We start from the raw sequence: 25011 nt of genomic DNA on the forward strand, positions 1-25011 counted from the left end.
TCCCTCAGATAGTACGGTTTTCAATAGTTCGGTTTTGGTTTTGTGTGTATTTTCATCAAAGATTTTTTTCGGATTTTGAAATTTCCCGACGAGCAGGGAATTTTAAAATCCTAAAAAATCTTCTTAGAAAATCCACATAAAACCAAAACCGAACTATTGAAAACCGTACTATTTAAGGGACGACTGTATTGATTTGATTTTTTTACTGCATTTTAAGTACTCATATGTATAGTAGTTTTGTTATATTGAATGCATGGTGAGTTAGTTTTATGTTTTAATTTTCAAGATGTACAATTTTAACCTTTTTTTTTTTCATATTCTCACGAGACAGAGTGTGGGCCGTTTTACAGGTCAAATATGAGACGTTTCGGGTCCCTACACAGGTCTGTTTAGGGGACACATTACAAGCTCAATCCAATAAGTTTCGGGTCTTTACAGAGTTCGGGATGAGTAACTCTGTAGCGACCCGAAACTTCCCGGATTCGACCTGTGATATGTCCCCTAAACCGACCTTTGTAGGGATCTGGATCTTCTCGGACCTGTAATACGGCCCTGTGTGTGTGTATGGAAGGTTTATGTCGGCCTGTCTCTTGTTGATGTAGAATAGTGAAGCAGAGATGAACCTTAATCTGTATTGTATTTTTTGTTGTAGCGACTCACAACATTGTACTAATCGCTGGTTGTACGTTGAGCCGAGAGCGAGAGAGAGTGAGACTGTGAGACGACATTCCGGTCTGCCGAGCTAAGATGTGAAGGGAGAGAAGGGAGAAGGGAGAGGAAAGAAGGAGAGGAACAGAGGGCAGAGAACATCACCCTTTAACCTTACGCTCCCTCCCAATCACATTCAGTCCCTCCCTTGCATCTTACTCTGATTAAGGGAGAGTCAAGGGCTGAAGGAAGGCTGGAAGGGAGAAAAGGGAAAAATAAGGGCAGGAAACGGTACCCTTCACCCTGATTCTCCCTCTCAGTCCCTCTCTCACACCTTGCTCTGATAGAGGGAGAAGGCTGGGAGAGGGGAAACAAAGGGAGGTAAGGGCAGAAATCATCATCCTTAAGCCATACTCTCCCTTCCAGTCCCTCCCAGTCGCTCCCTCACACCTTACTCTGATGAACGGAGTGTCGATTAAGGGCTAGGGAAGGGTGGAAGGGAGGAAACAAAGGGAGATAAGGGCAGAAAACATCACCCTTAAGCCATACTCTCCCTTCCAATCCCTCCCAGTCGCTTTCTCACACCTTACCCTGATGAACGGAGTGTCGATTAAGGGTTAAGGAAGGCTGGGAGAGGGGAAACAAAGAGAGATAAGGGCAGAAAACATCACCCTTAAGCCATACTCTCCCTTCCAATCCCTCCCAGTCGCTTCCTCACACCTTACCCTGATGAACGGAGTGTTGATTAAGGGTTAAGGAAGGCTGGGACAGGGGAAACAAAGGGAGATAAGGGTAGAAATCATCACCCTGCACCCTTACTCACCCTCCCAGTCCACCCTTCACACCTTACTCGACATATGTGCGTGTGCGTCTGTGTGTGTGTGTGCGTGTGTGTTGCCAAGGCCAGCGGCTCTACTGACATGATTCACACAATAATAATTTCAGCTTCGTGCACGAATAACGAGTTTCGGTGTGGCGATGGTGCTTGCATCCCCGTGGAGGATAAGTGCAATGGTCAGCCAGACTGCGGAGACCGGTCGGATGAGGAAGACTGTAGTATGTACCTTGCTGTCCCTGCCTTACCAAACAGACTCTTAACGGGGTCCTGCAGACTAATATAAATGCCATTGTAACTCATCTGCCCTTCCCTGCCTTACCAAACACTCTTAAGGGGGTCCTCCAGTTTAATATAATTGCCTGTAACTCATCTACCCTTCCCTGCCTTACCAAACACTCTTAAAGGGGTCCTCCAGTCTACTATAAATGCCATTGTAACTCATCTGCCCTTCCCTTCCCTTCCCTGCCTTACCAAACAGACTCTTAAAGGGGTCCTCCAGTCTAATATAAATGCCATTGTAACTCATCTGCCCTTCCCTGCCCTTCCCTGCCTTACCAAACACTCTTAAGGGGCTCTTCCAGTGGTAACCTGTAAGCCTGTAACTCATTGCTGCCTTGCTGTCCCTAACTTTACCTACCAGTCTCTTATGGGGCTCTTCCAGTGGTAACCTGTAAGCCTGTAACTCATTGCTGCCTTGCTGTCCCTAACTTTACCTACCAGTCTCTTAAGGGGCTCTTCCAGTGGTAACCTGTAAGCCTGTAACTCATTGCTGCCTTGCTGTCCCTAACTTTACCTACCAGTCTCTTAAGGGGCTCTTCCAGTGGTAACCTGTAAGCCTGTAACTCATTGCTGCCTTGCTGTCCCTAACTTTACCTACTAGTCTCTTCTCTTTGTCTTCCAGCTGTATTTCCTGAGCTGTGTACCTTTGCTGTGCTGCAATAACTTTACCTACCAGTCTCTTAAGGGGCTCTTCTTCCGTCATTTCCTGAGCTGTTTTGACCACTGTGTATTCTGCTGCTTATGTGACCTCAAGGCTGCTTCCCCAGTCTTCAACTCATATATTTATTCATCCATTAATCAATATATGAGTTGGCCATTACTGAAATTCACCCCTTCTGAAGGTTTGCTGTTACTGAAATTCCTCCATTCTAAATTTTCAACCTTCGTCCCACAGTGCAGTTCATGTATATTGCAACTACTACTGTTGCTATTATTACTGGTCCTCCTACCCACCACAACTACTGCCACTACCCCTGTCACGACTGTTTCCCTTATGTCCTAATACATATTCTCTGTCCTCAAGTTAAAAGAATGTTGCTGTTCTGATCGCTCCTCCACTACCCCTTACCCTTGCGTTCTGATACATATTCTCGTCTTTAGGCTCAAAACACACCATTTAACTTCCATTGGTGTCTGGTCCCTTTCTAGCAAGTTAAGGGGAGTGTGTGCAAAAATGGAACCTTACTTTTTGCATATCTTGTCTCAGAATCAGACCTTACCCTTTTGTTCTAATCCATATTCTCATTAAGCTCAAAACACACCACATAACTTCCATTTGTGTCTCGTCCCTTTCTAGCAAGTTAAGGGGAGTGTGTGCAAAAATGGAACCTCACTTTTTGCATATCTCACCTCAAATTCGATAAGCAAAGTGTCTTCGCTCCTCTGGCCTACCCTTGCATGCTGAGAAGTGGAGGATGGAAGAGTGGAACTAGAATGAGAATCCACAGCATGGGGGCATAACAGGAATGAGTGGAATGGGATCAAACCTCATTATTGCTGGAAGACGGGAGTGTGGAACGAGAATGAGGAGAGTGAGAGTCCACAGCATGGCGGCATAATAGGAATGAGTGGAATGGAATTAGATCTCATTGCTACAGGATTGTCAGTGGTCTTGAATGTGATTGGGTAGCCTGTTATCCTGTTGCATGACATTTGGGTGGTGTAGGAGACCTGTGGTTTGGCTGCAAGCTGGTTTGGGCTCAGTGATTGTTTGGGCAAGATCGTTTTTCATTGACGGAGAATTAAATTTGTCGTCTATGGCATGAATCACGATGCCTCTCCACCTGAAATTGACCTCTTTTGGCCACTCTTTACATCAATCTTTTTTTTTTCTTTACTCTTTTATTATGCCCTTGAGCTGTTTCCTTTCCTGTTTGAAACTTTACGTAAACGACATTCTTGGGTTCGAATAATTTTTTTTTAGTTTCGAATTGGAAGTTTCGGTTCTTTGTCGATGGGTTTAAGAAATTATCGACCTTGTTCTATCAATCTTAATACCTTATTTTATTTATTCTTATTTCTATGGCACTTGGCTTTCGTTTTTTATTTGCTTTCTTTAGCGTAAACGACATTCTTGGGTTCGAATATTTTTTTTTTAGTTTCGAATTGGAAGTTTCGGTTCTTATGTCGATGAGTTTAAGAAGCGATCGACCTTATTCTATCGACTACAATGTTTTTTTCTTGCTTGTTCTCATCGCTCTCCTCTTCGTAAACAACATTCTTGGGTTCAAGCTATTTTTTGGGTTTCGAATTTTGAGGTTTCGGTTCTAGGTTTAAGAAATTATCAACCTTTATTCTATTGACTTCAATGTTTTTTTTCTGTATTCTCTTTCCCACAGAATTTGACTTTCGTTTTGTTTTTACTCCTTATTTCCACGTCTTCATAATCCAAACGGTTCTCGGTGTTATTTCGACATTTTTTCCTTTCTTCACGGATCTGTTTTTCTCGCTTCCTCCTTTTGTTTTCTTGTTTTCTGAGTCACACAAGTTTCGGGCGTTCGTATTTCCACAAACATTAATTCTTTCTTCGTCTGTCATGTGCTTCTGAAGTCTCATTTTTCCTCCGTTCATCCTTTCTTTTTGTTGTTTTAAGAGCCACTCAGTTATTGGTGACTCAGATTATAGTGAACATTGATTCCTTCGAAGTTCTATGCGCTCTGAATTCCTATATTTTCACATCGGCACCCTTTGTTTTTTCTTGTTTTTTGAGTGACACAAAGTTTTCATATTTCCAGCAAACATTAATTTTTTCTACTGCGTGCCTCTGAATTCTCATATTTCCACATCGGCATCCTTTGTGTTTTCCTCGATTATGAGTCGCACACAAGTTCTGGGTTTTAGTATTTCAGCGCACATTAATTTTTTCTATTGCGTGCCTCTGAATTCTCATATTTCCACATTGCATCCTTTGTTTTTTCTTGTTTTTTAAGTCTCACAAGTTTCCGGGTGGTTGTATTTCCAGCAAACATTAATTTTTTCTACCATGTGCCTCTGAATTCTCATATTTCCACATCGGCATCCTTTGTGTTTTCTTCTATTATGAGTCACACAAGTTTCCAGGTGTTCGTATTTCCACAAGCATTAATTCTTCCCTCGTCTAAATTACGCACCTTTGAATTCTTTCATTTCCACCATGCCTTCTATTATTTCATACGTCTCACACCATTTAATATCCATGTTTTAAGGTTTGCAGGGAGCTGTGAATATATGTTTTACTAAGTCTGATAAGTTTCTACAACATCAAGTATGCATTTATTAAGTTATTTTTTGTTTGGTATAAATTTTAAGTATTTTAGAAGTCTCCATTTGGTTTAGGCATTTCTTTTTATAATTTGCCATGTCTCATAAGTTTGTAATCCACTCAGTATGCATTTTCAAAGGTATTTTTAGTTTGGTACAAGTTCTTTGAGTTTTTTAGAAGCATTTATTTGGTGTCAGGAAATTCTTCTTTCTCTTATTGTTATTCTCTAAGGACACGACCACACATAAAGCTTTCCGACTTGCCTCGTGATTTCTTAAACTTTGCGATTTCCGAAGCTTTGTGATTTCCGGAGCTTTGCGATTTCCGAAGCTTTGTGATTTCCAAAGCTTTGAGATTTCCGAAGCTTTGAAATTTCTGAAGTTTTGCGATTTCCGAAGCTTTGTGATTTCCGAAGCTCTGCGATTTCCGATTTCCTTTCCATCCCAACCTGACATGACGAGTGACTGGGATTATGCTGCAATATACCTTTCTTATGCCTGTCCTTAATTCCCTACCCATTTCCCTTCTTTCTCCTTCCTCCTTTATTTCCTTTTCCTTCTTCCTATATCTCCTTCCTCCTTTATATTTATTCTTTGCTCGGATTAAAACCTTATGCTATAATATGTTTCCTTTTCCTGCATCTGTTCTTTCTGCCGTATTCATTTTGCCTTTCTGTATTCCTCTCTTATATTTCCTCTGTCCACCCAGCAGTGAATGGGTACCAGGTATTAATCGGGGGTTGTGTCCCGTCTCCTGGGATCTGTTCCCTTCTATAATTCCTTCCCCTTCTGTCTCTTTCCGGCATATGACCACAGATGTTGCGCCGACTAAACGAAACTTTCCAACTTTCCTCTTTCCTTGCCTTCTTTGACCCTTCCTTACTTCTTACATGGTGGGTAGCCGATAAGAACCATGAATGACTCTTGTTGCTACACTCACACACCCACACACACACACACACACACACGCACACATATACCTATACCTCCCTGTCTTTCCTTCCCTTCTCCCTTCCTTTCCCATACTCCCAGCCTCACACTCCCTCCCTTGTTGTGGTGTTCCCCCCCCCTAAGGAACATAAGTAACACATTCTGATACCCTGCCCAGCTCCCACCTGCCGCCCCGATCAATTCCGCTGTGACGATGGTACTTGCTTCGAGGGGTGGCAGAAATGCAATGGGTACAATGAATGCTCCCGCGGCGAGGATGAGCGAGGTTGCCGTAAGTGATCGCACCCCTTTTTGTTTTTTGTTTTGTTTTGTTCTTTGCTAACACACACACAGTCTTCTTTCACTCCATTCTGGCGACACTTAAATGAATGTGAGGTTTTATATATACACACGCACACACACACACACACGTATAATCATCCCCTGCAATACACACACACATATACAACCATGCATTATCCTAACCTAACCTAATGTAACCTAACCTAGCTCATCTTTTACGATTATTAGAGCTTTGTAGCAGATTGCATAACACACACATAACCTTACCCCCGCAACACACACACATATACAACCATGCATTATCCTAACCTAACGTGAACCTAACCTAAACCAACTCGTATCCTTTTTCAATTATTAGAGTTTCATACCAGTCTGCATAACACGCACATAGACCCATACACACACACACACACACACACACACACACACACACACACACACACACACACTACCCTAGCCTAACTTCACCTAACCTAAACTAACTCATATCCTTTTACAATTACTAGAGTTTCATAGCAGTCTGCATAACACACATATACACTACCCTAACCTAACCTAACCTAACCTAACTCACATAATTTTCGTAGCAGTCTGCGTAAATATCCGTAAGTTTGTCCTGAGACCTTTCGCAAGCCTCTGATGTACGAAACAGGTCCCGTGCTTTTTGAGTGCAACAGCGGCCACTTGATAGACCAGCAGTACCGGTGCAATGGGCGGGTCGAGTGTCCCTTAGATCAGTCCGATGAGCTGGGATGCCGTGAGTCTTGACCATCATTCTTGAGCTGGATCTTGATGTTGCTGGGGCTTTGATGGACTCACTACATGGTTGATCACTCTTCTATGGTGTTCTTTTGTTATTATCATTACTCTGTAGATGGTTATTGGTACCACTGTAGGCTTTGATGGACTTATACATGATTGAGCGCTGTTTGATGTGTTGTTCCTGTGATTATTTTCCTCTATAGATAATTATTGGCATTGCTGTGGGCTTTGATGGACTTATTACATGATTAAGTACTGTTTGATGTGTTCCTTGATGACTGATTGGTTGACTGATTGGTATTTGATGTCTCTGTAGGCTGTTCAGTGTGGCATTCCTTGATTACCATTATTATTCTCCGAGACGGAATACGGTCGAGAGGGAGGAGTGCGGTTGCTATACGTACGCTGCAGCCTGCCTCTTACCCTCGAGCTTGATCTTGACGTTGCAGGGGCTATGTTAGACTTACCATATGATTGATAATAGGTGTTCATTGTGGCCTTCCATGATGGTTATTGGTGCACATGTCGCTGTGGTGGGATTATTTCTATTTTAAGTTCTGTATATATAGTGTGATGGTCCTTGGTTACGATGACCCTATTGATGGATTTTGTTTGGTGTTGCCGAGAAGGGCGTAAGTGTCGTCTCCGATGCTTATACTCTCTTGTTTTCATGTTGTTGTTAGTGTTGTCTTAGGCTCTTGTGTTCTGTGTTTTAAGTGATGTATAGTGTGATGGTCCTTGGTTACGATGACCCCTTAGATGGATTTTGTTTGGTGTTGCCGAGAAGGGCGTAAGTGTAGTTTCCGATGCTTATTCTCTATTGTTTTCATGTTGTTGTTACTGTTGTCTTAGGCTCTTGTGTTCTGTGTTTTAAGTGCTATATAGTGTGATGGTCCTTGCTTACGATGACCCTATAGATGGATTTTGTTTGGTGTTGCCGAGAAGGGCGTAAGTGTTGTCTCCGATGCTTATTCTCTGTTGATTTCATGTTGTCGTTGTCGGTGTTGCTGTTTACTTTCGGAGGATCGTGTGTGTTAGTTCTGTTGCTGTTCTACGCTGCTTCTTCTACTCGATTGATTATGTGCTTCTATTGTTGTTAGTGTTGCTGTTTTTGTTGTGTTCTGTGTGTTGCATCTTTTTTCTTTTCCTTTCCTTTTTTTTGTCTCGTCTCCTTTACTTCTTTCTTTCCTTCTTGATCTCTTTCTATCATTTTTTCTCTCTCCTTCTTTCTGTCTTCCGTTCTCTCTATCTTTCCTTATTTCTTTCAGTGTCGTGTCGTCCGTGAAGTAGCGCTTTTTTTCTTACGTTTTGGTCTCGTGTCGTGCGTATAAACTTGACAATTTGCGGCGGAAAGTGAAAAAGGACAAATCAACTGACGGCTTGCTATCCCCGCCCTCTCCTCTCTAGCATGCCAGTCCGGGCAACACCAGTGCGAGAGGGACGGCACGTGCATCAGCGAGTCCCAGGTGTGTGACGGCCGACCGGACTGCAGCGACGCCTCCGATGAGCTGAACTGTGGTATGTATGGTCGTCTGCAATTTTTCTTTTTTTTCTTTTTTTCTTTTTTATTTTTTACGTTTTCACCAGTAGGCTTTCTTCGGGGGCCTAGTGGTCGGCCCAAACCCGTCATGGCGCAGGCAGGTTTTTTTTATAGTGGGGCTCGGATTTGCTTTGGCTAATGTATTTTATTTTCCTATACAGAGAATTATTTTTTTATGTTACGTTTCCGCCTATTTCTCGATCCATACCGAGAATGTTTCCTTCCCTTTGATTCCCTTATTACTCTTCATACCTATTGTACGACTGCATTATATCCTGTTATCGCTGTTTCTAATTTGCTGTGTTGTTACGAGTAAGTGCCATAGCCTATAACCGGTTCCACAAGAGCTGGCGGGATTAATCGTTCAGGGGTGGACTTGTGGACTTGGTATCATTGCCCGGGTGGCGGTACTGATTCAAAGAGGTGGCAGAGAGCAAGAGATAGTATAAGCTATGTCACGGCAGGTTAGATCTGAAATAGCCAATGAGCGACGCAGAGACTGTCACCCAAGCAATGATGTTAGTAATGCCATGGGTTGTGTTATGAGCCTGGTGATAGTTTGACAAGGCTTCTGCTGTATCAAGAAGGTTAAAAAACACACTTATTTTCTCTCACACAGACATTTAATAAGGCTATCATAGAGGTTGTGAGTGTTAGTACTATTGCCATGGGTTGTGTTATGAGCCTGGTGATAGTTTGACAAGGCTTCTGCTGTACCATGAACATGAAAAACACTTATTTTCTCTCACACAGACATTTAATAAGGCTATCATAGAGGTTGTGAGTGTTAGTACTATTGCCATGGGTTGTGTTATGAGCCTGGTGATAGTTTGACAAGGCTTCTGCTGTATCAAGAACATTAAAAACACACTTATTTTCTCTCACACAGACATTTAGTAAGGCTTTCATAGAGGTTGTGGGTGTTAGTATTTCCATGGGTTGTGTTATGAGCCTGGTGATAGTTTGACAAGGCTTCTGCTGTATCAAGAATGTTAAAAAACACACTTACTTTCTCTCACACAGACATTTAGTAAGGCTTTCATAGAGGTTGTGGGTGTTAGTATTTCCATGGGTTGTGTATGCGAGTCCACCCCTGAAGGATTTGGCCGGCCAGCTCTCGTGGAACCGACTGTAGTTGGTTGGTTGCACTCTATACTAAGCCTTGTAGTGTTCTCTATATAATAACAGTTTCCACATAGTCTCACAGGCCCACATTCTTGGACGTACCAGCACCTCATTTCGCCTGTTTGAAAAGCCTCGTGGAAGTTGACAGTTTTCATCGATTGTTTTGTGATCTTTACTCGCTAGCTGCGGGGATCATGTTTCTTAAAGGCTCCTCTAAGCGAGAATAATGAGAAAAAATCATCACTCATGCAAACAATTTCATAATATATAAACACATTTGTGGTCAGTTTATGCATCATCTATTTTGGGGGGGTTTATATCATGGCAAAAATTTGGCCAGTCGCTGGTACATGGTTAATCCCTTGACTGTGGATTTCCTACAAGAAGACATCACCAAGCTACAGGAGTGGAACAAAAAGTGGCTGCTACAGTTCAATGAAGAAAAATGTAAAGTCATGCACCTTGGGAGGGGATATCCAGCATACCAATACCACATGGGCAACACTCCACTATCCACCACAGAGGCGGAGAAAGACTTGGGAGTATATATTACCAGACTACCAGTGAAAGTCAAATCCGTGTCAGTTGCAGTGGACTGGTTAACGATAGCTATACATGGATGGGAAAAATCCCCACCCGTGAAAATCCGGTGACGACTCTGTGGCTTTGGGAAAACAGTCGTAATGGGAGCCTGGTACGTTTAAGAAAATGGAGCATAGTAACTTTCCCGCTTAATGTAGAGAGTAGTTCTTATCCCTTCCCTTGAGATGTGTAGCAACCCTTGTATCTTGTATATGTCTTTCCCAGTGCAGACTAAAAAAATAGTAACTTTCCCACTTAATGTAGAGAGTAGTTCTTATCCCTTCCCTTGAGATGTGTAGTGACCCTTGTATCTTGTATTTGTCTTTCCCAGTGCAGACTAAAAAAATAGTAACTTTCCCACTTAATGTAGAGAGTAGTTCTTATCCCTTCCCTTGAGATGATTAGTGACCCTTGTATCTTGTATTTGCCTTTCCCAGTGCAGACTAAAAAAATAGTGACTTTCCCACTTAATGTAGAGAGTAGTTCTTATCCCTTCCCTTGAGATGATTAGTGACCCTTGTATCTTGTATTTGCCTTTCCCAGTGCAGACTAAAAAAATAGTAACTTTCCCACTTAATGTAGAGAGTAGTTCTTATCCCTTCCCTTGAGATGTGTAGTGACCCTTGTATCTTGTATTTGCCTTTCCCAGTGCAGACTAAAAAAAACGTCTGTCCCTTGCACCCCTTCTCCCTCGGATGTCTAATATGTACATAGATCACCCTTGCTAGATTATCGTACTCAGAGCATCATATTTTCCGGTTTCTGACGCCTAACAACAGTCGTCCCTCAAATAGTACGGTTTCCAATAGTTCAGTTTCGGTTTCATGTGGATTTTCATAGAAGATTTTTTTAGGATTTTTAAATTTCCCGACAAGCAGAAAATTTTAAAATACTAAAAAGATCTTCCAGACAATCCGTATAAAACCGATACCGAACTACTGGAAACTGTACTATTTGAGGGACGACTGTATTGCCAAAAAACACCAATAATTAACCATTTTAACGATAAATATATATATGATGGCGGTTATTGGGGTTAAGGAGGCAGTTTTTAGGTCGGAAATCGGCAAACTTAAGAGGCTGAGTACGACAGTCTGGCAACATTGGCGTAGATACTAACACAAGCCCAAGTAAACAGTCCTAGCGGAGAATATACACAGTAGTTGCATATTAGACGAGCTACCCAACCCACCACTGTTTGTACGATTAGAGTACGTACTAACAATATACGTAAACTAACGCTTATGTCTCTCTCTCTCTCTCTTTCTTCCTCACCCTCCCTCTCTCTCTCGTCACCTGAATACCAGCAGCACCGATTTGCGGCAGAGACGATTGGCAGTGCTCAGACGGACAGTGTATCCCTCGGGCCTATCGCTGTGACGGCCGCCAGGACTGCAGTGACAATTCTGATGAGACTGTCGAGTGCTGGCCACGTAAGGCTCCTCTCTATTCCCGTCCTGTGCTGAGGGGTTCTTTCTGTACACTAAGGAGTTCATTCATACCCTGGAGTCTTTCTTACATAATACCAGGAGTAGTATGTTGCCTGCATGTTAACAGTAGTGTGTAAGCTTTGAAAGTAGAGTCTAGAGCATCGATTTTTCAGCTTAATTTCTTCTTATTCTTCTCATTTATCGTCCTCATTCTTCCTTAAAGGGTTGGACGGTTGAGGTTTCTTTATTGATATACTGAAATTATTGTGCTGTTTCCCACTTATCTTTACAGTAGAGTTTCGAGCATTTATTTTCAGCTTAATTTCTTGTTATTCATCAATTTTAACTTCCTTTTTCTCCCTGACGAGTTTGGACGGTTCAGGTTTCTCTATTAATATACTGAGTTTGTTGTGTCGTTTTCTATTAATCTTTTTTACAGGCCCAACAGGAAGGTCTTTTTTGGGGGGGTCCGCTGAAGAGTAATTTTCTTATGCATATGTTTCTTTGGCATCATTGTTATACCTCCTTATTTTTTTTTTTCAGTGTTAGTGTTTTCCAGTTTTTTTTTTTTTTTTTTTCCAGTTGATATGATCCAAATTTTTTTCCTCCTCCTCTTCCTCCTCCTCCTCTTCCTCCTCCTCCTCCTACTCCTCCTACTCCTCCTCCTCCTACTCCTCAATATTAGTGTTTTCCAGTTTTTTTTTCCCCCCAAGTTTGTTCCTCCTCCTCCTCCTCCTCCTCCTCCTCTCTCTTCACCCTTATCGTTCTCTTCAATATTAGTGTTTTCCAGGTCTTTTTTTATTTTATTTTTTTGGTTTTCCAGTTGATATGACCCAAGTTTGTATTTCCTCCTCCTCCTTCTCTTCTTCCTCCTCCTCCTCCTCCTCCTCCAACTCTCTCTTCACCCTTGTCCTTCTCTTCAATATTAGTGTTTTCCAGGTCTTTTTTTTTTTTTTCCAGTTGATGACCCAAGTTTGTATCTCCTCCTCCTCCTTCTCTTCTTCCTCCTCCTCCTCCTCCTCCTCCTCCTCCTCCTCCAACTCTCTCTTCACCCTTGTCCTGCTCCTCAATATTAGTGTTTTCCAGTTTTTTTTTTATTTATTTATTTTATTTTTTATTTTTTTCCAGTTGATATAACCCAAGTTTGTATCTCCTCCTCCTCCTCCTCCTCCTCCTCCTCCTCCTCCTCCTCCACCTCGCCCTTGTCCTCCTCATATATTTTTTTGGTGTGTGTAATTTTAAGTCAGTCTGGTGACGTACAAAAGAAAAAAAAATATTCAGGTAAGTTGATTTGATTTTAATTTCCGAGTGATTTTCTGTGATTCCTCAGTGTCGCTTTTTTTGTCCATACCTCAAGGTGAATGAGAGGCCTTATCACACTCTTAAGGGCAGACCTCTTACGTGATTTATATTTTAAGTGTGTTCTTTCGCTATGTTGCTTTAATATGTCAAGGTGAGAGAGGCTTTATCAAACACCTGTGGGCAGACCTCCTTACAGAATCTATTTTTAGTTCACATTATTTCTCTTGTTTTCTTTTCTTTTCCTTTTTTTTTACACCAGTGGAGACAGTGCAAGGGCGAGAAAAAAAAAGAAAACTATATATTAAAAAAAAAAAAAAAAGCCCGCTACTTACTGGTCTATGTCAGTACTTCAAGTTAAAAATGTCTACCATACACTCATTGTGAAAATCTCTTATATAATCTATTGCTACATATCTCCTTACATATCTGTTTTTAGTTTACATTATTTCTCTACATTGTTTTCTATGTCAGTACTTCAAGTTAAAAATGTCTATCAAACACTCAATGTGAAAATCTCTTCTATAATCTATTGCTACATACCTCCTTACATATAATCTGTTTTTAGTTTACATTATTTCTCTTCATTGTTTTCTATGTCAATACTTCAAGTTAAAAATGTCTATCAAACACTCAATGTGAAAATCTCTTCTATAATCTATTGCTACATACCTCCTTACATATAATCTTTTTTTAGTTGACGTTATTTCTATGTTGTTTTCTGTGTCAATACTTCAAGTTAAAAATGTCTATCAAACACTCAATGTGAAAATCTCTTCTATAATCTATTGCTACATTCCACCTTATATATAATCTATTCTTAGTTGACATTATTTCTCTATGTGGTTTTCTGTGTCAATACTTCAAGTTAAAAATGTCTATCAAACTCTCAATGTGAAAATCTCTTATATAATCTATTGCTACATATGTTTTATTTTGTATGTGTGTGTGTGTGTGTGTGTGTGTGCGTGCGTGCGTGCGTATTACCCCAAACGATTATCCCATACCATTTAAAGTGTGTCTGTATCCTTATCCTCGCTGAACCTTGCATACGATAACACGCTTTATGTTTGACCCTAACGACCAAGCCAGTTCCACCCCGGCAGGTCACTCCATGTACCCCATACACACCTCTTACGTCCACCAATGTCTCCCTGCTTTCCCATTACATTACGTGCCTCAACGCTGTGATCCTGAATCTATGTGTGGTTTTGTCCTGTCAGCTTCCCGTACGACAACCCCACAAACACCAAGCTGTCCGGCTGGGCAGTTTGAGTGTCAGAGTGGCAGGTGCATTCCCTCGGCCTACCGCTGTGATGGCGTGGATGACTGTGATGATGGGTCTGACGAGTGGGAGCAGCAGTGCAGTATGTGTCCATCCTCCTCTTGTTGACATCTCTCTCTTAGTCCACTGTCTTTGCTCTTTGATGCCTGTTCCTCTGTTGGGTGTTTGTGCATGTGTGTGTTGGTGTGTGTGTGTGTGATGTGTTAGTTTGTACTGTAATTCCTTATGTAGCTTCTTTTTTTAGTGTGTTAGAGTGTGTTAGATGTTAATGTGTTTATATGTGATGGTGTATTTACCTAGTTGTAGTTTTACAGGGCCTGGGCTTACGCTCGTGTGGTCCCGTCTCCATAGTGTGTGTGTGTGTGTTTTCCTGATCTCAAACTAACCTTTCACAATGCTAATCCATCTAGTCTATGTTTAGAATTTACCGATAACTTTTTTTTCCCCTTTTTTAGCATTATAATATTTTGAGATTCATTTATACTAAGCTAGATTAACAGCATTTATTTATTTTTTGTTTTTTCATAATGACCTCAATTAAGCAGATACTAAATTTGGCTGCCAGCACTTAATTTTTGACGATGGTCGGGTCCTACAATTAATGGCCGTTGCAGTGGGGTAAACCATTATGATATTTTGATACCAGTAGATTTACATATAACTCAATGGCTTTAATTTTAATGATCTGCATGGTGTTGTTGTTGTGCTGGAAGATTTGATTTGCCCTGCAGCATGTTCTGAGTATACGTTCCACCCCCCAACCAGAATTTCCCTTCATCAAACTGTAGTGTAATACGTTTTGTGGTAGTCAACATAATCTGAGTAGCTCTAAAATGGTAGTAATGTTGAAGTAGTATGGCTGGGCGGGAGGTTCATTCCAGTATGTTGTACGTATGTAGTCTTATGTTGTTTTTTCAGCATGCCCAAGTATTGAGTTTTTGGTAAGAGTTTTGTGATGTTGACAGTATGTACTTGAGTAGCGAGTTGGGGCGAGAAGGGAGTGCATTGACAGAGGGGCTTGGAGCTTACCATTGCATACATTATCGGAGGCGTAACATAGGAGAGTCTGCCCACCTTGTTCACAGGCCGAGTTGTTACTGTACGAGCCTTGTGGAATTTAGAATGACGCTAATTCAATAGCATGTGACTGCTCTAGATATGGTTAGAATCTTGAAGTACCAAAAGCTCAAAAAACAGTACTCTAGGCATCACGTCGTTACCAGAAAAGCCTTGTGGAGTTCAGAATGACGTTATTATGATAGTCCTTTTTGTGTGCTCTGTGAATGGTCAGAATCTTGAAGTACCAAAAGTACCAAAACACAGTACTAAGAAAGAAGAAGAAGAAGTATATGTTAGTTGAAGAAGAAGAAAAAAAGAAAGAAAAAGAAAATAAATTATAATATGAACAACCTTTTAAGATTCAAATTGATGTTCTAGGTATGGTCAAGATCTCGATGATGTACCCAGAGCCCCCCAAAAAGCACTTGTATCATCATTAGTTTAAAGTTTCCGTCACTCTCTCCGTACCGGCATGGCTCTGGTGATCAAGTTGGGCAAACTCTCCTATTCTACGACTCTGTGCATAATGACGTGTCCATTAGCCCCTCTGTCTGTCTGCCATTCCTCGCCCCAATTCACCTTTGTTTGTTCTGTTTTTCCTTCCACATCTGCTCCACCTTCTTCTTCTTCTCCCTGTCTCCGTTTTGTTCATAGACATTTTCCCACACACACACAAACACAGCCACACACACGTTTATTTATTTTATTGTCATTGCTATGGAGTCATGTGTCCGGTGTACCTCGACTTGCTTGTTCTATGGTGTCCTTTATTGGTTTTTATTATCATGGTCAGCTGAACCTTAAGATAATGTCAATGGAGACCGTTTCGGCAAGTTATGGAAAGAACGTTTTAGTCGGTTATTAATAATTTTTGAAGATTAGTGAATATGTTATGAGATTTTTTTTTTAAGTTCACGTCTCGGAATTTGAACCAAACATCCTTGTAAATTATTCATCCACACAGTGACATATATCAGGAAGAGTGATTGAGTCGGTTATTAATAATTTTTGAAGATTAGTGAGTAACGAGATTTTTTTTCAAGGTTGACAACTCGGCATTTGAAGTAAACATCTTGTGAGTTATTTATCTACACAATGACAAATGTTGGAAAGAGTTTTTGAGTTTGTTATTGATAAATTTTGAGGATTAATGAGTAACGAGATTTTTTTCAAAGTTCACGACTCGGAATTTGAACTAAACATCTTGTGAATCATTTATCTCCAGTGACATATCGGAAAAAGTTTTTGAGTTTGTTATTGATAATTTTTTAAGATTAATGAGTAACGCGATTTTTTTCAAGGTTCATGACTCGGAATTCGAATTAAACATCTTATAAATTATTCATATCCACAGTGACAAATGTTGGAAAGAACATTTGAGCTTTTTATTCACAGTGACAAATGTTGGAAAGAATATTTGAGCTTTTTATTAATAATTTTCGAAGATTAACTAGTAACAAAATTTTTCTTAAGGTTCACGACTTGGAATTCAAACTCAACATCCTTGTATATAAATTATCCTCATCCACGGCGATACTTCAACCTTGCACACGCTCAAACACACACACAGACACAGAACTATATATCACGTACCTTCCCCACTCTGTACTTCCTTCCTTCCTCAGTACGTATTTGCTTTACGATTCCAGCAACGAGTGTGCCTTATATACACCGAGATTATGGCTTTCAACCCTGTAGCATTCAATTCACTTTGGCTTTTCAACCTGTATGTATTCCAACACCCTTTGATTTGAGTGCCGTTTCCTGCCTTCAGACCTACTTCCCCCTTACACATGCTTTCCGACTCCCCTCCTCCACCTGCCCTGTTGTTTTCTGCCTCCATGTTTATAAGCCAATTCGCCCCTGACAGCTCAAGTGCGGTGTGAGAGCAACCAGTTCGCATGCTCCTCTGGGGAATGTCTTGCTCTGGACAAAAGGTGTGATAAAGTGACAGATTGCATTGACCTTTCTGATGAGCTTGGATGCCCAGGTTAGCAGTGACCCAGTTTTGGTTGACCTTTTTATATCATCTCCCTCCTCCCCTCCATTCCCCCCCCCTTCTCCTCCTCCTCCTCCTCCATCTCTCCTCCTCCTCCTCCTCCTCCTCTATCTATCCTCTTTCATATCCATTTTGTTTGTTTCCTCTCTCTCTCTCTCTCTCTCTCTCTCTCTCTCTCTCTCTCTCTCTCTCTCTCTCTCTCTCTCTCTCTCTCTCTCTCTCTCTCTCCTCCTCTCTCTCTCTCTCCTCTTTAGTCTCCCTCCCTGTTCTTAATTCTCTCTTTCCTCCTCCTCCTCCTCCTCCTCCTCTCCTTCCTCCCTGTTCTTATTTCTCTCTTTATTTCTCTCTTTTTCCTCCTTTCTCTCTTTATTTCTCTCTGTTTCCTCCTTTCTTTCTCTCTCTCTTCCTCCTCATTCCTTATCCTTCTCTCTCCTCATTCTCATTTCTGGTCTCCTTCCTGTTTTCCAATAGACGTCCTTCTTTCCTCCTCCTTCCCCTATCCTCCTCCTCCTCTATGCGTCCCCCTCTTCCTCTCCTCACATCCTTATTCCCTCATCTCTAAGTCCCTCATTCCTGTTGTTTTGTTCTCCATTCCTGTTATTCCTGTTTTCCTATGTATGTCTTTCTTTCCTCCTCTCGTTCCTCGACATCCTCCTATGCGTCTCCTTCCTCTCCTCACATTCTTATTCCCTCATCTCTAAGTCCCTCATTCCTGTTATTCCTATTTTTCTCTGTACGTCTTTCTTTTCTTTCCTCCTCTCCTTCCTCGACATCCTCCTATGCGTCCCTCTCTTCCTCTCCTCACACCCACATTCCCTCATCGCTAAGCCCCCCCTTCCTCACCCACACCATCCACCTCATAGCCTAGCCCCTGTACAGCCCCATCCACCCCCTCATTGCATCAGGCAGAGTGTAAACATTGCGCTAACCACCCCTAATAATCTGTACGACATAACCTGCATCAGATGTGTTTTTGGTATTCCCTAAAGATGACTAATTAACCACTACCATAACAGTTAGCACCACCACCACCACCACTACTCCTGCTACTAGGGTCAAAGGTACATACATACTTGCAAGCCTTTCAGTATTACGTATTCATTAAGTGTAGAGTGTCACAGATTACGCTACACACACACACACACACACCACGCCACACACACACCACGCCACACTACACTACACTTGCTTACTTACGTACTTACAAGGGAGTATTGATAGACTAGTAGGAGAGTATTGTATATAGTATGGATCGGAGGAATGGAATAGGTTAGTCTGGCGTACATTTTCACAGCTGTCATGTCGTTACCGAAAGAGCTGATCGAAATTCAAGTTGATGCTGGTATGATGGTGTTTTCTTGGTGCTCTGGGTGTGATCCGAGTCTCGAAGAAGTACCAAAAGCGCCGAAAACACTATCGTACCAGTCAATTCGGATTTTACACGAGTACCAAAAGAGCTGTGTGAAATTCAAGTTGATGCTGGTATGATTGTGTTTTCTTGGTGTGATCTGAGTCTCGAAGAAGTACCAAAAGCGCCGAAAACACTATCGTACCAGTCAATTTGGATTTTACACGACTTTCGGTAACACTGTGACGGAAGTCGTGAAGGTTGCCACACTCCCCTATCCTACGACTCTGGTCCACGGTATAGCCTGCATCTTTACCCTAAACTAACTAACCTACATTTGCCAAGGAATGATGGAGCTTTAGTAAACACCTTAGCCCACACAGAGTTCCCGCAGAGCTAAGCTAAGCCATGAGAGGTTGATTGTAAATATTATATAGGGAAACTTCTTGAGCTGTCACTGTCCATTCTGATTCTCCAAAGCATAAGAGGGATTACCATAAGCTTAACCAGGAGTACTTTATGACAAGGCAGTGATGGGAGACGTCAGTATTAGGGGTTTATGATACTGGATGCATTTTCTACTTCACGCTAAATCACTTATACGAAGGGAAACTAGAGTCCTCATAATCTGAAAGTAAAGTGAATGGAAGCTATGCATATTTAGTGGACCATACTCAAATCTGTATTTACCGTAGTTGCAAAGAGTTGTAACTAGACTCGGCAATTGAGTTATACATGAGGACATTGTTATAGTATAGTAGAGTTATCATAAGGTTTCACACAGCCATAGACTTATATATACATGCATAGAATCTGTCGTAATATAGATGAGTTATGAGGGACAGGAGTATATCAAGAGTTTCCATCACAGTATACACGAGTTATCATAAGAATCCACACAGTTGTCGGGTTATATATATATGGATACTTTGTTATATTAAGGATGATGTCATAATGTAGGTGGGTTATCACAGCACTGCAGACAGATTTAAGGATCGGAATATAAGGAGAATTTCGGCATAACATACACGAGTTATCATAAGCATCCACACAGTCATAGGGCTTTATATATATGGATACTTTCTCTTATATTATGGATGAAATATTGGTCGGTATTATAAAACTCTCGCTTCCCACATCAGCTATTTCTAGAGGTCAAAAAGGGGGTCAATTGGCTTCTAATGAGTGTTTCTTCAGTTTCATGGTACAGAGGAAGGGTCAAACTATCACCAGGGTCATAAAACTACCCCTGGAAATGCCCACAACTCCTACGAAAGCCTTGTCAAATAGGTGTTCTTGGGGGACGAAATGTCTTATGATACGACCCATAGTCTTGTACCTACTCATGGTAATACTCGTTGCATTCCTCCTGCCACCACCTCCTCCTCCTCATGAGTGGTGTGACCCGGGGCTGGGAACACTTGACCAGCTCCATCGGGTCCAGGTGTGGCTGCCTAATGCTACAGTAACAGTACTTTAGTCGGTTCACCCAAGTCTGAGGTGTACATTATCGAGCACTGACAACCTGCTGCCCCATGCCGTGTCCGAGTGCTTGGGTAATATATGATAGCCTATGCATCGGAAACTGTCATAACTTTTAATGATTTTTTTATTTAATTTTTTTATTTTATTTATTTTTTTTTTTTTTACAGCAAAGGAGATGCATCGGAAACTGTCATAACTTTTAATGATTTATATTTATTTTTTATGATTTGTCCATATTAAACTTGCTAGCTAATTTTCTCAGTGACAGACAACGCCAAGGCTGTTTAATAACTTTCATCAGTAGTCTTGTAAATTAACAAAACAACTTTGCGTCAGTACTTTTTTTTTTTTTTTTTTTTTTTTTTTTTTTTTACAGCTATAGAAACCGCTCAAGGGCAACAAAAAAGATGTAAAAAAAAAGCCCGCTAATAAATTTTATCTTAAAATCGACTATAATTGGCTTTTTTTAATTTTTTTTTTTAATTTTTTTTTTACGTCTTGGCCTATTGTGCTGGTAGGCTTTTTCCCGGTGGATCCTGATGGTCGGCCCAGCCCGTTCTGGTGCAGGCGAGTGTTTATAGTGGCGCTTTCTTTGTTATTGTTGTCTGCATATTACTGATAATGATGACGGTTGCCCATGTGTAAGCTATCACATACAGTCGTCCCTCAAATAGTATGGTTTCCAATAGTTCGGTTTTGCTTTTATGTGGATTTTCTAAGAAGATTTTTAAGGATTTTTGAATATCCCAATGATCAGGAAATTTAAAAATCCTAAAAGATCTTCTATGACAATCGTATAAAACCAAAACCGAACTATTGGAAACTGTACTATTTGAGGGACGAATGTATTACCCACACAATCGGACGCACCATGGGATAGCAGGTTGCCAGTGCTCGATAATGAACACCTCAGACTCGGGTGAACTGACTGTAGCCGGCGACGGGCCCAAACCTTACCGCCAGGGTGTAGATCCTAGTTAGTCCTCATCTTAGGCCATTAGCAGTACCATCACTAACAACACTGATGCTTTACTGATTCACTTAAATATTCGTCTATACAAATATTTAAATGTTTACTTATATACATGAAGGACATTTAATATATGCACATGCACATATTTTTTCACGTAATGACATCGGCCGTTTCTCCGCTAATAATAGTTTTAACTCACTAGTGAACTTGATGCACCACACAGTATATATATGTTTTACTGTGTTGAAATATTCTAATCTTAAAGTATGTAAACCCTTTGAAAGTCACTCTTGCTTCTAATATCTTGTTAATGTACATAGTGACAAGATGTACTTTTGTAATTATTATCTGCCAGTTTCATGACCAATTTTTGCATACACACACACACACACACACACACACACAGACACACTTTACTTTTATCTTTTATAGGAGCAGCAATTACCAGGCTTTTTTTCTATACTTTTTTTTTTGATGCCCTTGAGCTGCTTCCTCTCCCGTAAACACACACACACACACACACACACACACACACACACACACTGAATAGTTTTGAGAACAGTTTAAGTTCATGAAAAACACATCCAACCAGACTTGTAAATCTTCAAATTGTCCGACAGATAAATTCACCATCCTCGTAACTTACACCATAATAATAACACCAACAACGATCACGGCTAAACACTTACCCTATACCAGTAAAGCCCCGCTCACACTGTGCCGACTCTGGGCCACGACAACCCAGTGATTCAGGGTACACGAGGTCTTGGGTGTGAAATGTTGATGTGAAAAGGTCGCACATGGTTGGAAAGAGGTCTGGAAACAATTGCCGGATACTCAGTAGGCCTAAAAGTCGCTGGGTTGTCGTGGCCCAGAGTCAGCACAGTGTGAACGGGGCCTAAAACCTTACCCACCCATCACCACCATCAACATAACACTAACTCTAAACATGTTAATTCTCTTTCATTCATTTTATCCTTTTTATTACTGAGATTTGTGTTTTTCTTAATCTCACATCCATTCACTCCACATTTTATAACTGATGAGATTTACATTTTCTCAATCTCACATCTATTCACTCTTCATTTTATAACACTGATGAAATATACATTTCCTTAATCTCATATCTATTCATTCTTCATTTTATAACAGTGATGAGTTATACGTTTCCTTAATCTCGCATCCATTCACTCTTCATTTTAAATACCACTCCCCTATTTCCATTTCCCAATACCTCACTTTTTTACTGTTGAAGTCCCAGAATGACCCCAGTTAATCATTTCCTTTTGTTGGCTAAATGTCATTACGAACATGAAAGAATATTGACTCATAATAGATCAGAGAGAAAAATCTATATACAGTAAGGAAGACACATTTATATCAAGGCTTTAGGAGATATATACACACACATATTTGACCCGGAAACTGTTTGCTTATATATAGTTTACTTACGCTCTGTTCATTTAGATAGAATAGGAGATGAGTTGATAGAGTCTGATCCTTTATGCTATTACGTAAAGCCTATAGGTCCATTGAAAGAGAGAGAGAGAGAGAGAGAGAGTTAGAAATGCAAATAGTATCAGTAAAAATATATATTACAATTTTAATATGGAGAAATAGTGACAGTGTTTGTGTTAGAGAGAGAGAGAGAGAGAGAGAGAGAGAGAGATAACAGTTTTAGAATAGAGTAGATAGAAAAACAGATAATAATAATAATAATAATAATAATAATAATAATAATAATAATAATAATAATAATAATAATAATAATAATAATAATAAAGTAGAAATGAATGTAGAAATAATTTGTGTTAGCATTTATGAGAGAGAGAGAGAGAGAGAGAGAGAGAGAGAGAGAGAGAGAGAGAGAGAGAGAGAGATAGTCAACCAAACACCTAAAACATAGACAAACCTCAATAACAACAACCAGAAAAATACAAGTACAACCAAAATCAACCCAATACAAAACACATCCATAAAATCACCCAGACAGACCACCAAAAAAACCCTTATTAAAGAGTGTCCCCTCCTTCCCCCACCCTCCCGCCCCTCCTGTGCCCCTCCTCCGTATGTAGGCCAACAAGTGGAATGTTCGGAGATGGAATTCAGGTGCTCGGACGGCTCGTGCATAGAGAAGGCCTGGCAGTGCGATGAGGTTCCCGACTGCCCGGATAGCTCCGACGAACAATATTGTAATGTTGTGTTTGTGTTCTCGCTTCGGTTCTGGACTGACTAACCCCCCCCACCCCTCCCCCACGGCCTCCTCTGCCTTCTCCTCTTCCTTTCCTTCTTCCTTTCCTCCTTTTTCCTGTTCCCTTCCTTTTATGTAGCTTTTTTTCCCTTCTTTCAGCTTGTTTAATAATTTCTTGCAGGCCTCTTCCTTTATATGGTAAGCTTATGCCATTATTTTTCTCTCATTTCTTTCTCTCATTTTATCTTTTTTTTTTTTTTAACGCCCTTCCTCGTTTAGTTTCTCTTTCCTCGGCTTTTTATAACTCCTTGACGGTCTTTTCTTTCAGTTTTTTCTATGTCCCTTTTCCTCCTTGATCTGTGCCGTAACACAGAGCTGCTTTTTTTTCCAATGCTTCCATGTTCCAATTCTCTCTATTCATTCCTTTTCCATAGCTCTCAAACTCTGTCTCTTCCTCTTCTTTGTTTTCCTCCTCGGACATGCGATAATCCTCCTCCATCTTGCTCGATTCCAGCGCTAATTCTTCCTCTATTCCTAACACTTTTAAGTCTTGTGGCACTGTTCTTCTCCATGTTCTCCTCTCTATCTATCTCTCTCAAGTGTATTCTTCAAACTGTTTCCGTGTCAGCAATTTCCGTTTCTTTGCCACTTCGCTCTACCTCTCTTTACGCTTCCTTTGTGCCATACTGTCCGCTACCCACACCTCTCACCTTCTGTGCTTGTATAGTGTATAAAGACGTACTCAATAAGTCTGCTAACCGTGCACTTGAAACTCTCACAACAACCTCCTCTTCTACCTTATACTCTGGGTACTAACACGATTATTTTCTCATTGCTAAAGTATTATGTTATTGTTGCTTCTTATATATTCTGTCTTATGTGAACGAATAGAGATGGAAGAAGCCTTAATTTGCATGTTAGGTTACTCAGTTTTAATAAGATTTGACTTCCTTGTATTGAGTAATGACATATATTTTATCTTTTCTGGCAAGGCATGTGTGTCATATATTCACTTGTATATTGCGCCACACCCCAACCCTGTTCATATGTATTTTGCCAGTAACTTGGAGGCACAGTCTTAGTCTTGAAAGGCCCTGCAATTCTTTTTCTAATAGAGTTTTACAGTTTTGACAAGGCATGTGCATCATATATTCACTTCACGCCACAACCCAACCCTGTTCATACATATTTTGCCAGTAACTTGAAGGCACAGTCATAATCTTAGTCTTGAAAGGCCCTGCAATCCTTTACCTCAATAGAATTTTCACAGTTTCCCTGATATGTCACTCTCTAGGGGCAACTTATTCACTTGTATATGGTGCCACAACCCAACCCTGTTCACACGTATTTTGCCAGTAACTTGGAGGCCCAGGCACAATCTTAGTCTTGAAAGGCCCTGCAATCCTTTACCTCAATTGAATTTTCATGGTTTCCCTGATACATCACTCTCTAGGGGCATGTGTATAACTTATTCACTTGTATGTAATGCCATGACCCAACCCTGTTTATATGTGTCTATGCCGGTAATTTGCGTGTTCAGGGCCTGGCAATCTCTATATCCCACAACTCTTTTCGTACATATCTTTGCCTGTAACGAAGTCTTTGAAGGCCCAGAAATCCTTTATCCCAATAGATTTTTCACTGTTTTCCCTGATAAGTCACTCTATTGAGGTATTTACTTCACTTTGCTTAATC

At 40.8% G+C, this 25011-nt stretch overlaps 1 protein-coding gene and 1 long non-coding RNA gene across 51 annotated transcripts in view; one reads left to right on the forward strand and one right to left on the reverse strand.

The window, feature by feature from the left end:
* The window catches only part of LOC127002212 (low-density lipoprotein receptor-related protein 2-like), a 100836-nt gene that overhangs the window by 46892 nt on the left and 28933 nt on the right, over positions 1-25011 (forward strand). For 18 of the 50 annotated variants that reach the window (XM_050867935.1, XM_050867937.1, XM_050867960.1 and 15 more), the window contains 8 exons: positions 1594-1704; positions 6114-6227; positions 6891-6995; positions 8408-8518; positions 11555-11680; positions 14200-14343; positions 17191-17310; positions 23201-23317. In XM_050867935.1, coding sequence (XP_050723892.1) covers positions 1594-1704; positions 6114-6227; positions 6891-6995; positions 8408-8518; positions 11555-11680; positions 14200-14343; positions 17191-17310; positions 23201-23317 — 948 coding nt within the window. The remainder of the gene's footprint in view (positions 1-1593; positions 1705-6113; positions 6228-6890; positions 6996-8407; positions 8519-11554; positions 11681-14199; positions 14344-17190; positions 17311-23200; positions 23318-25011) is intronic. The other 32 variants (XM_050867956.1, XM_050867963.1, XM_050867966.1 and 29 more) reach the window with 16 other exon arrangements.
* On the reverse strand, positions 1687-6107 carry LOC127002220 (uncharacterized). The gene is made up of 3 exons (XR_007755889.1): positions 2435-6107; positions 1861-2359; positions 1687-1800 (listed from the first exon to the last, which is right to left on the reverse strand). It is a non-coding gene; the product is annotated as an uncharacterized LOC127002220 (long non-coding RNA).

This window comes from Eriocheir sinensis, chromosome 22 (genome assembly GCF_024679095.1).
Source record: "Eriocheir sinensis breed Jianghai 21 chromosome 22, ASM2467909v1, whole genome shotgun sequence".
NCBI classification, from domain to species: domain Eukaryota; kingdom Metazoa; phylum Arthropoda; class Malacostraca; order Decapoda; family Varunidae; genus Eriocheir; species Eriocheir sinensis.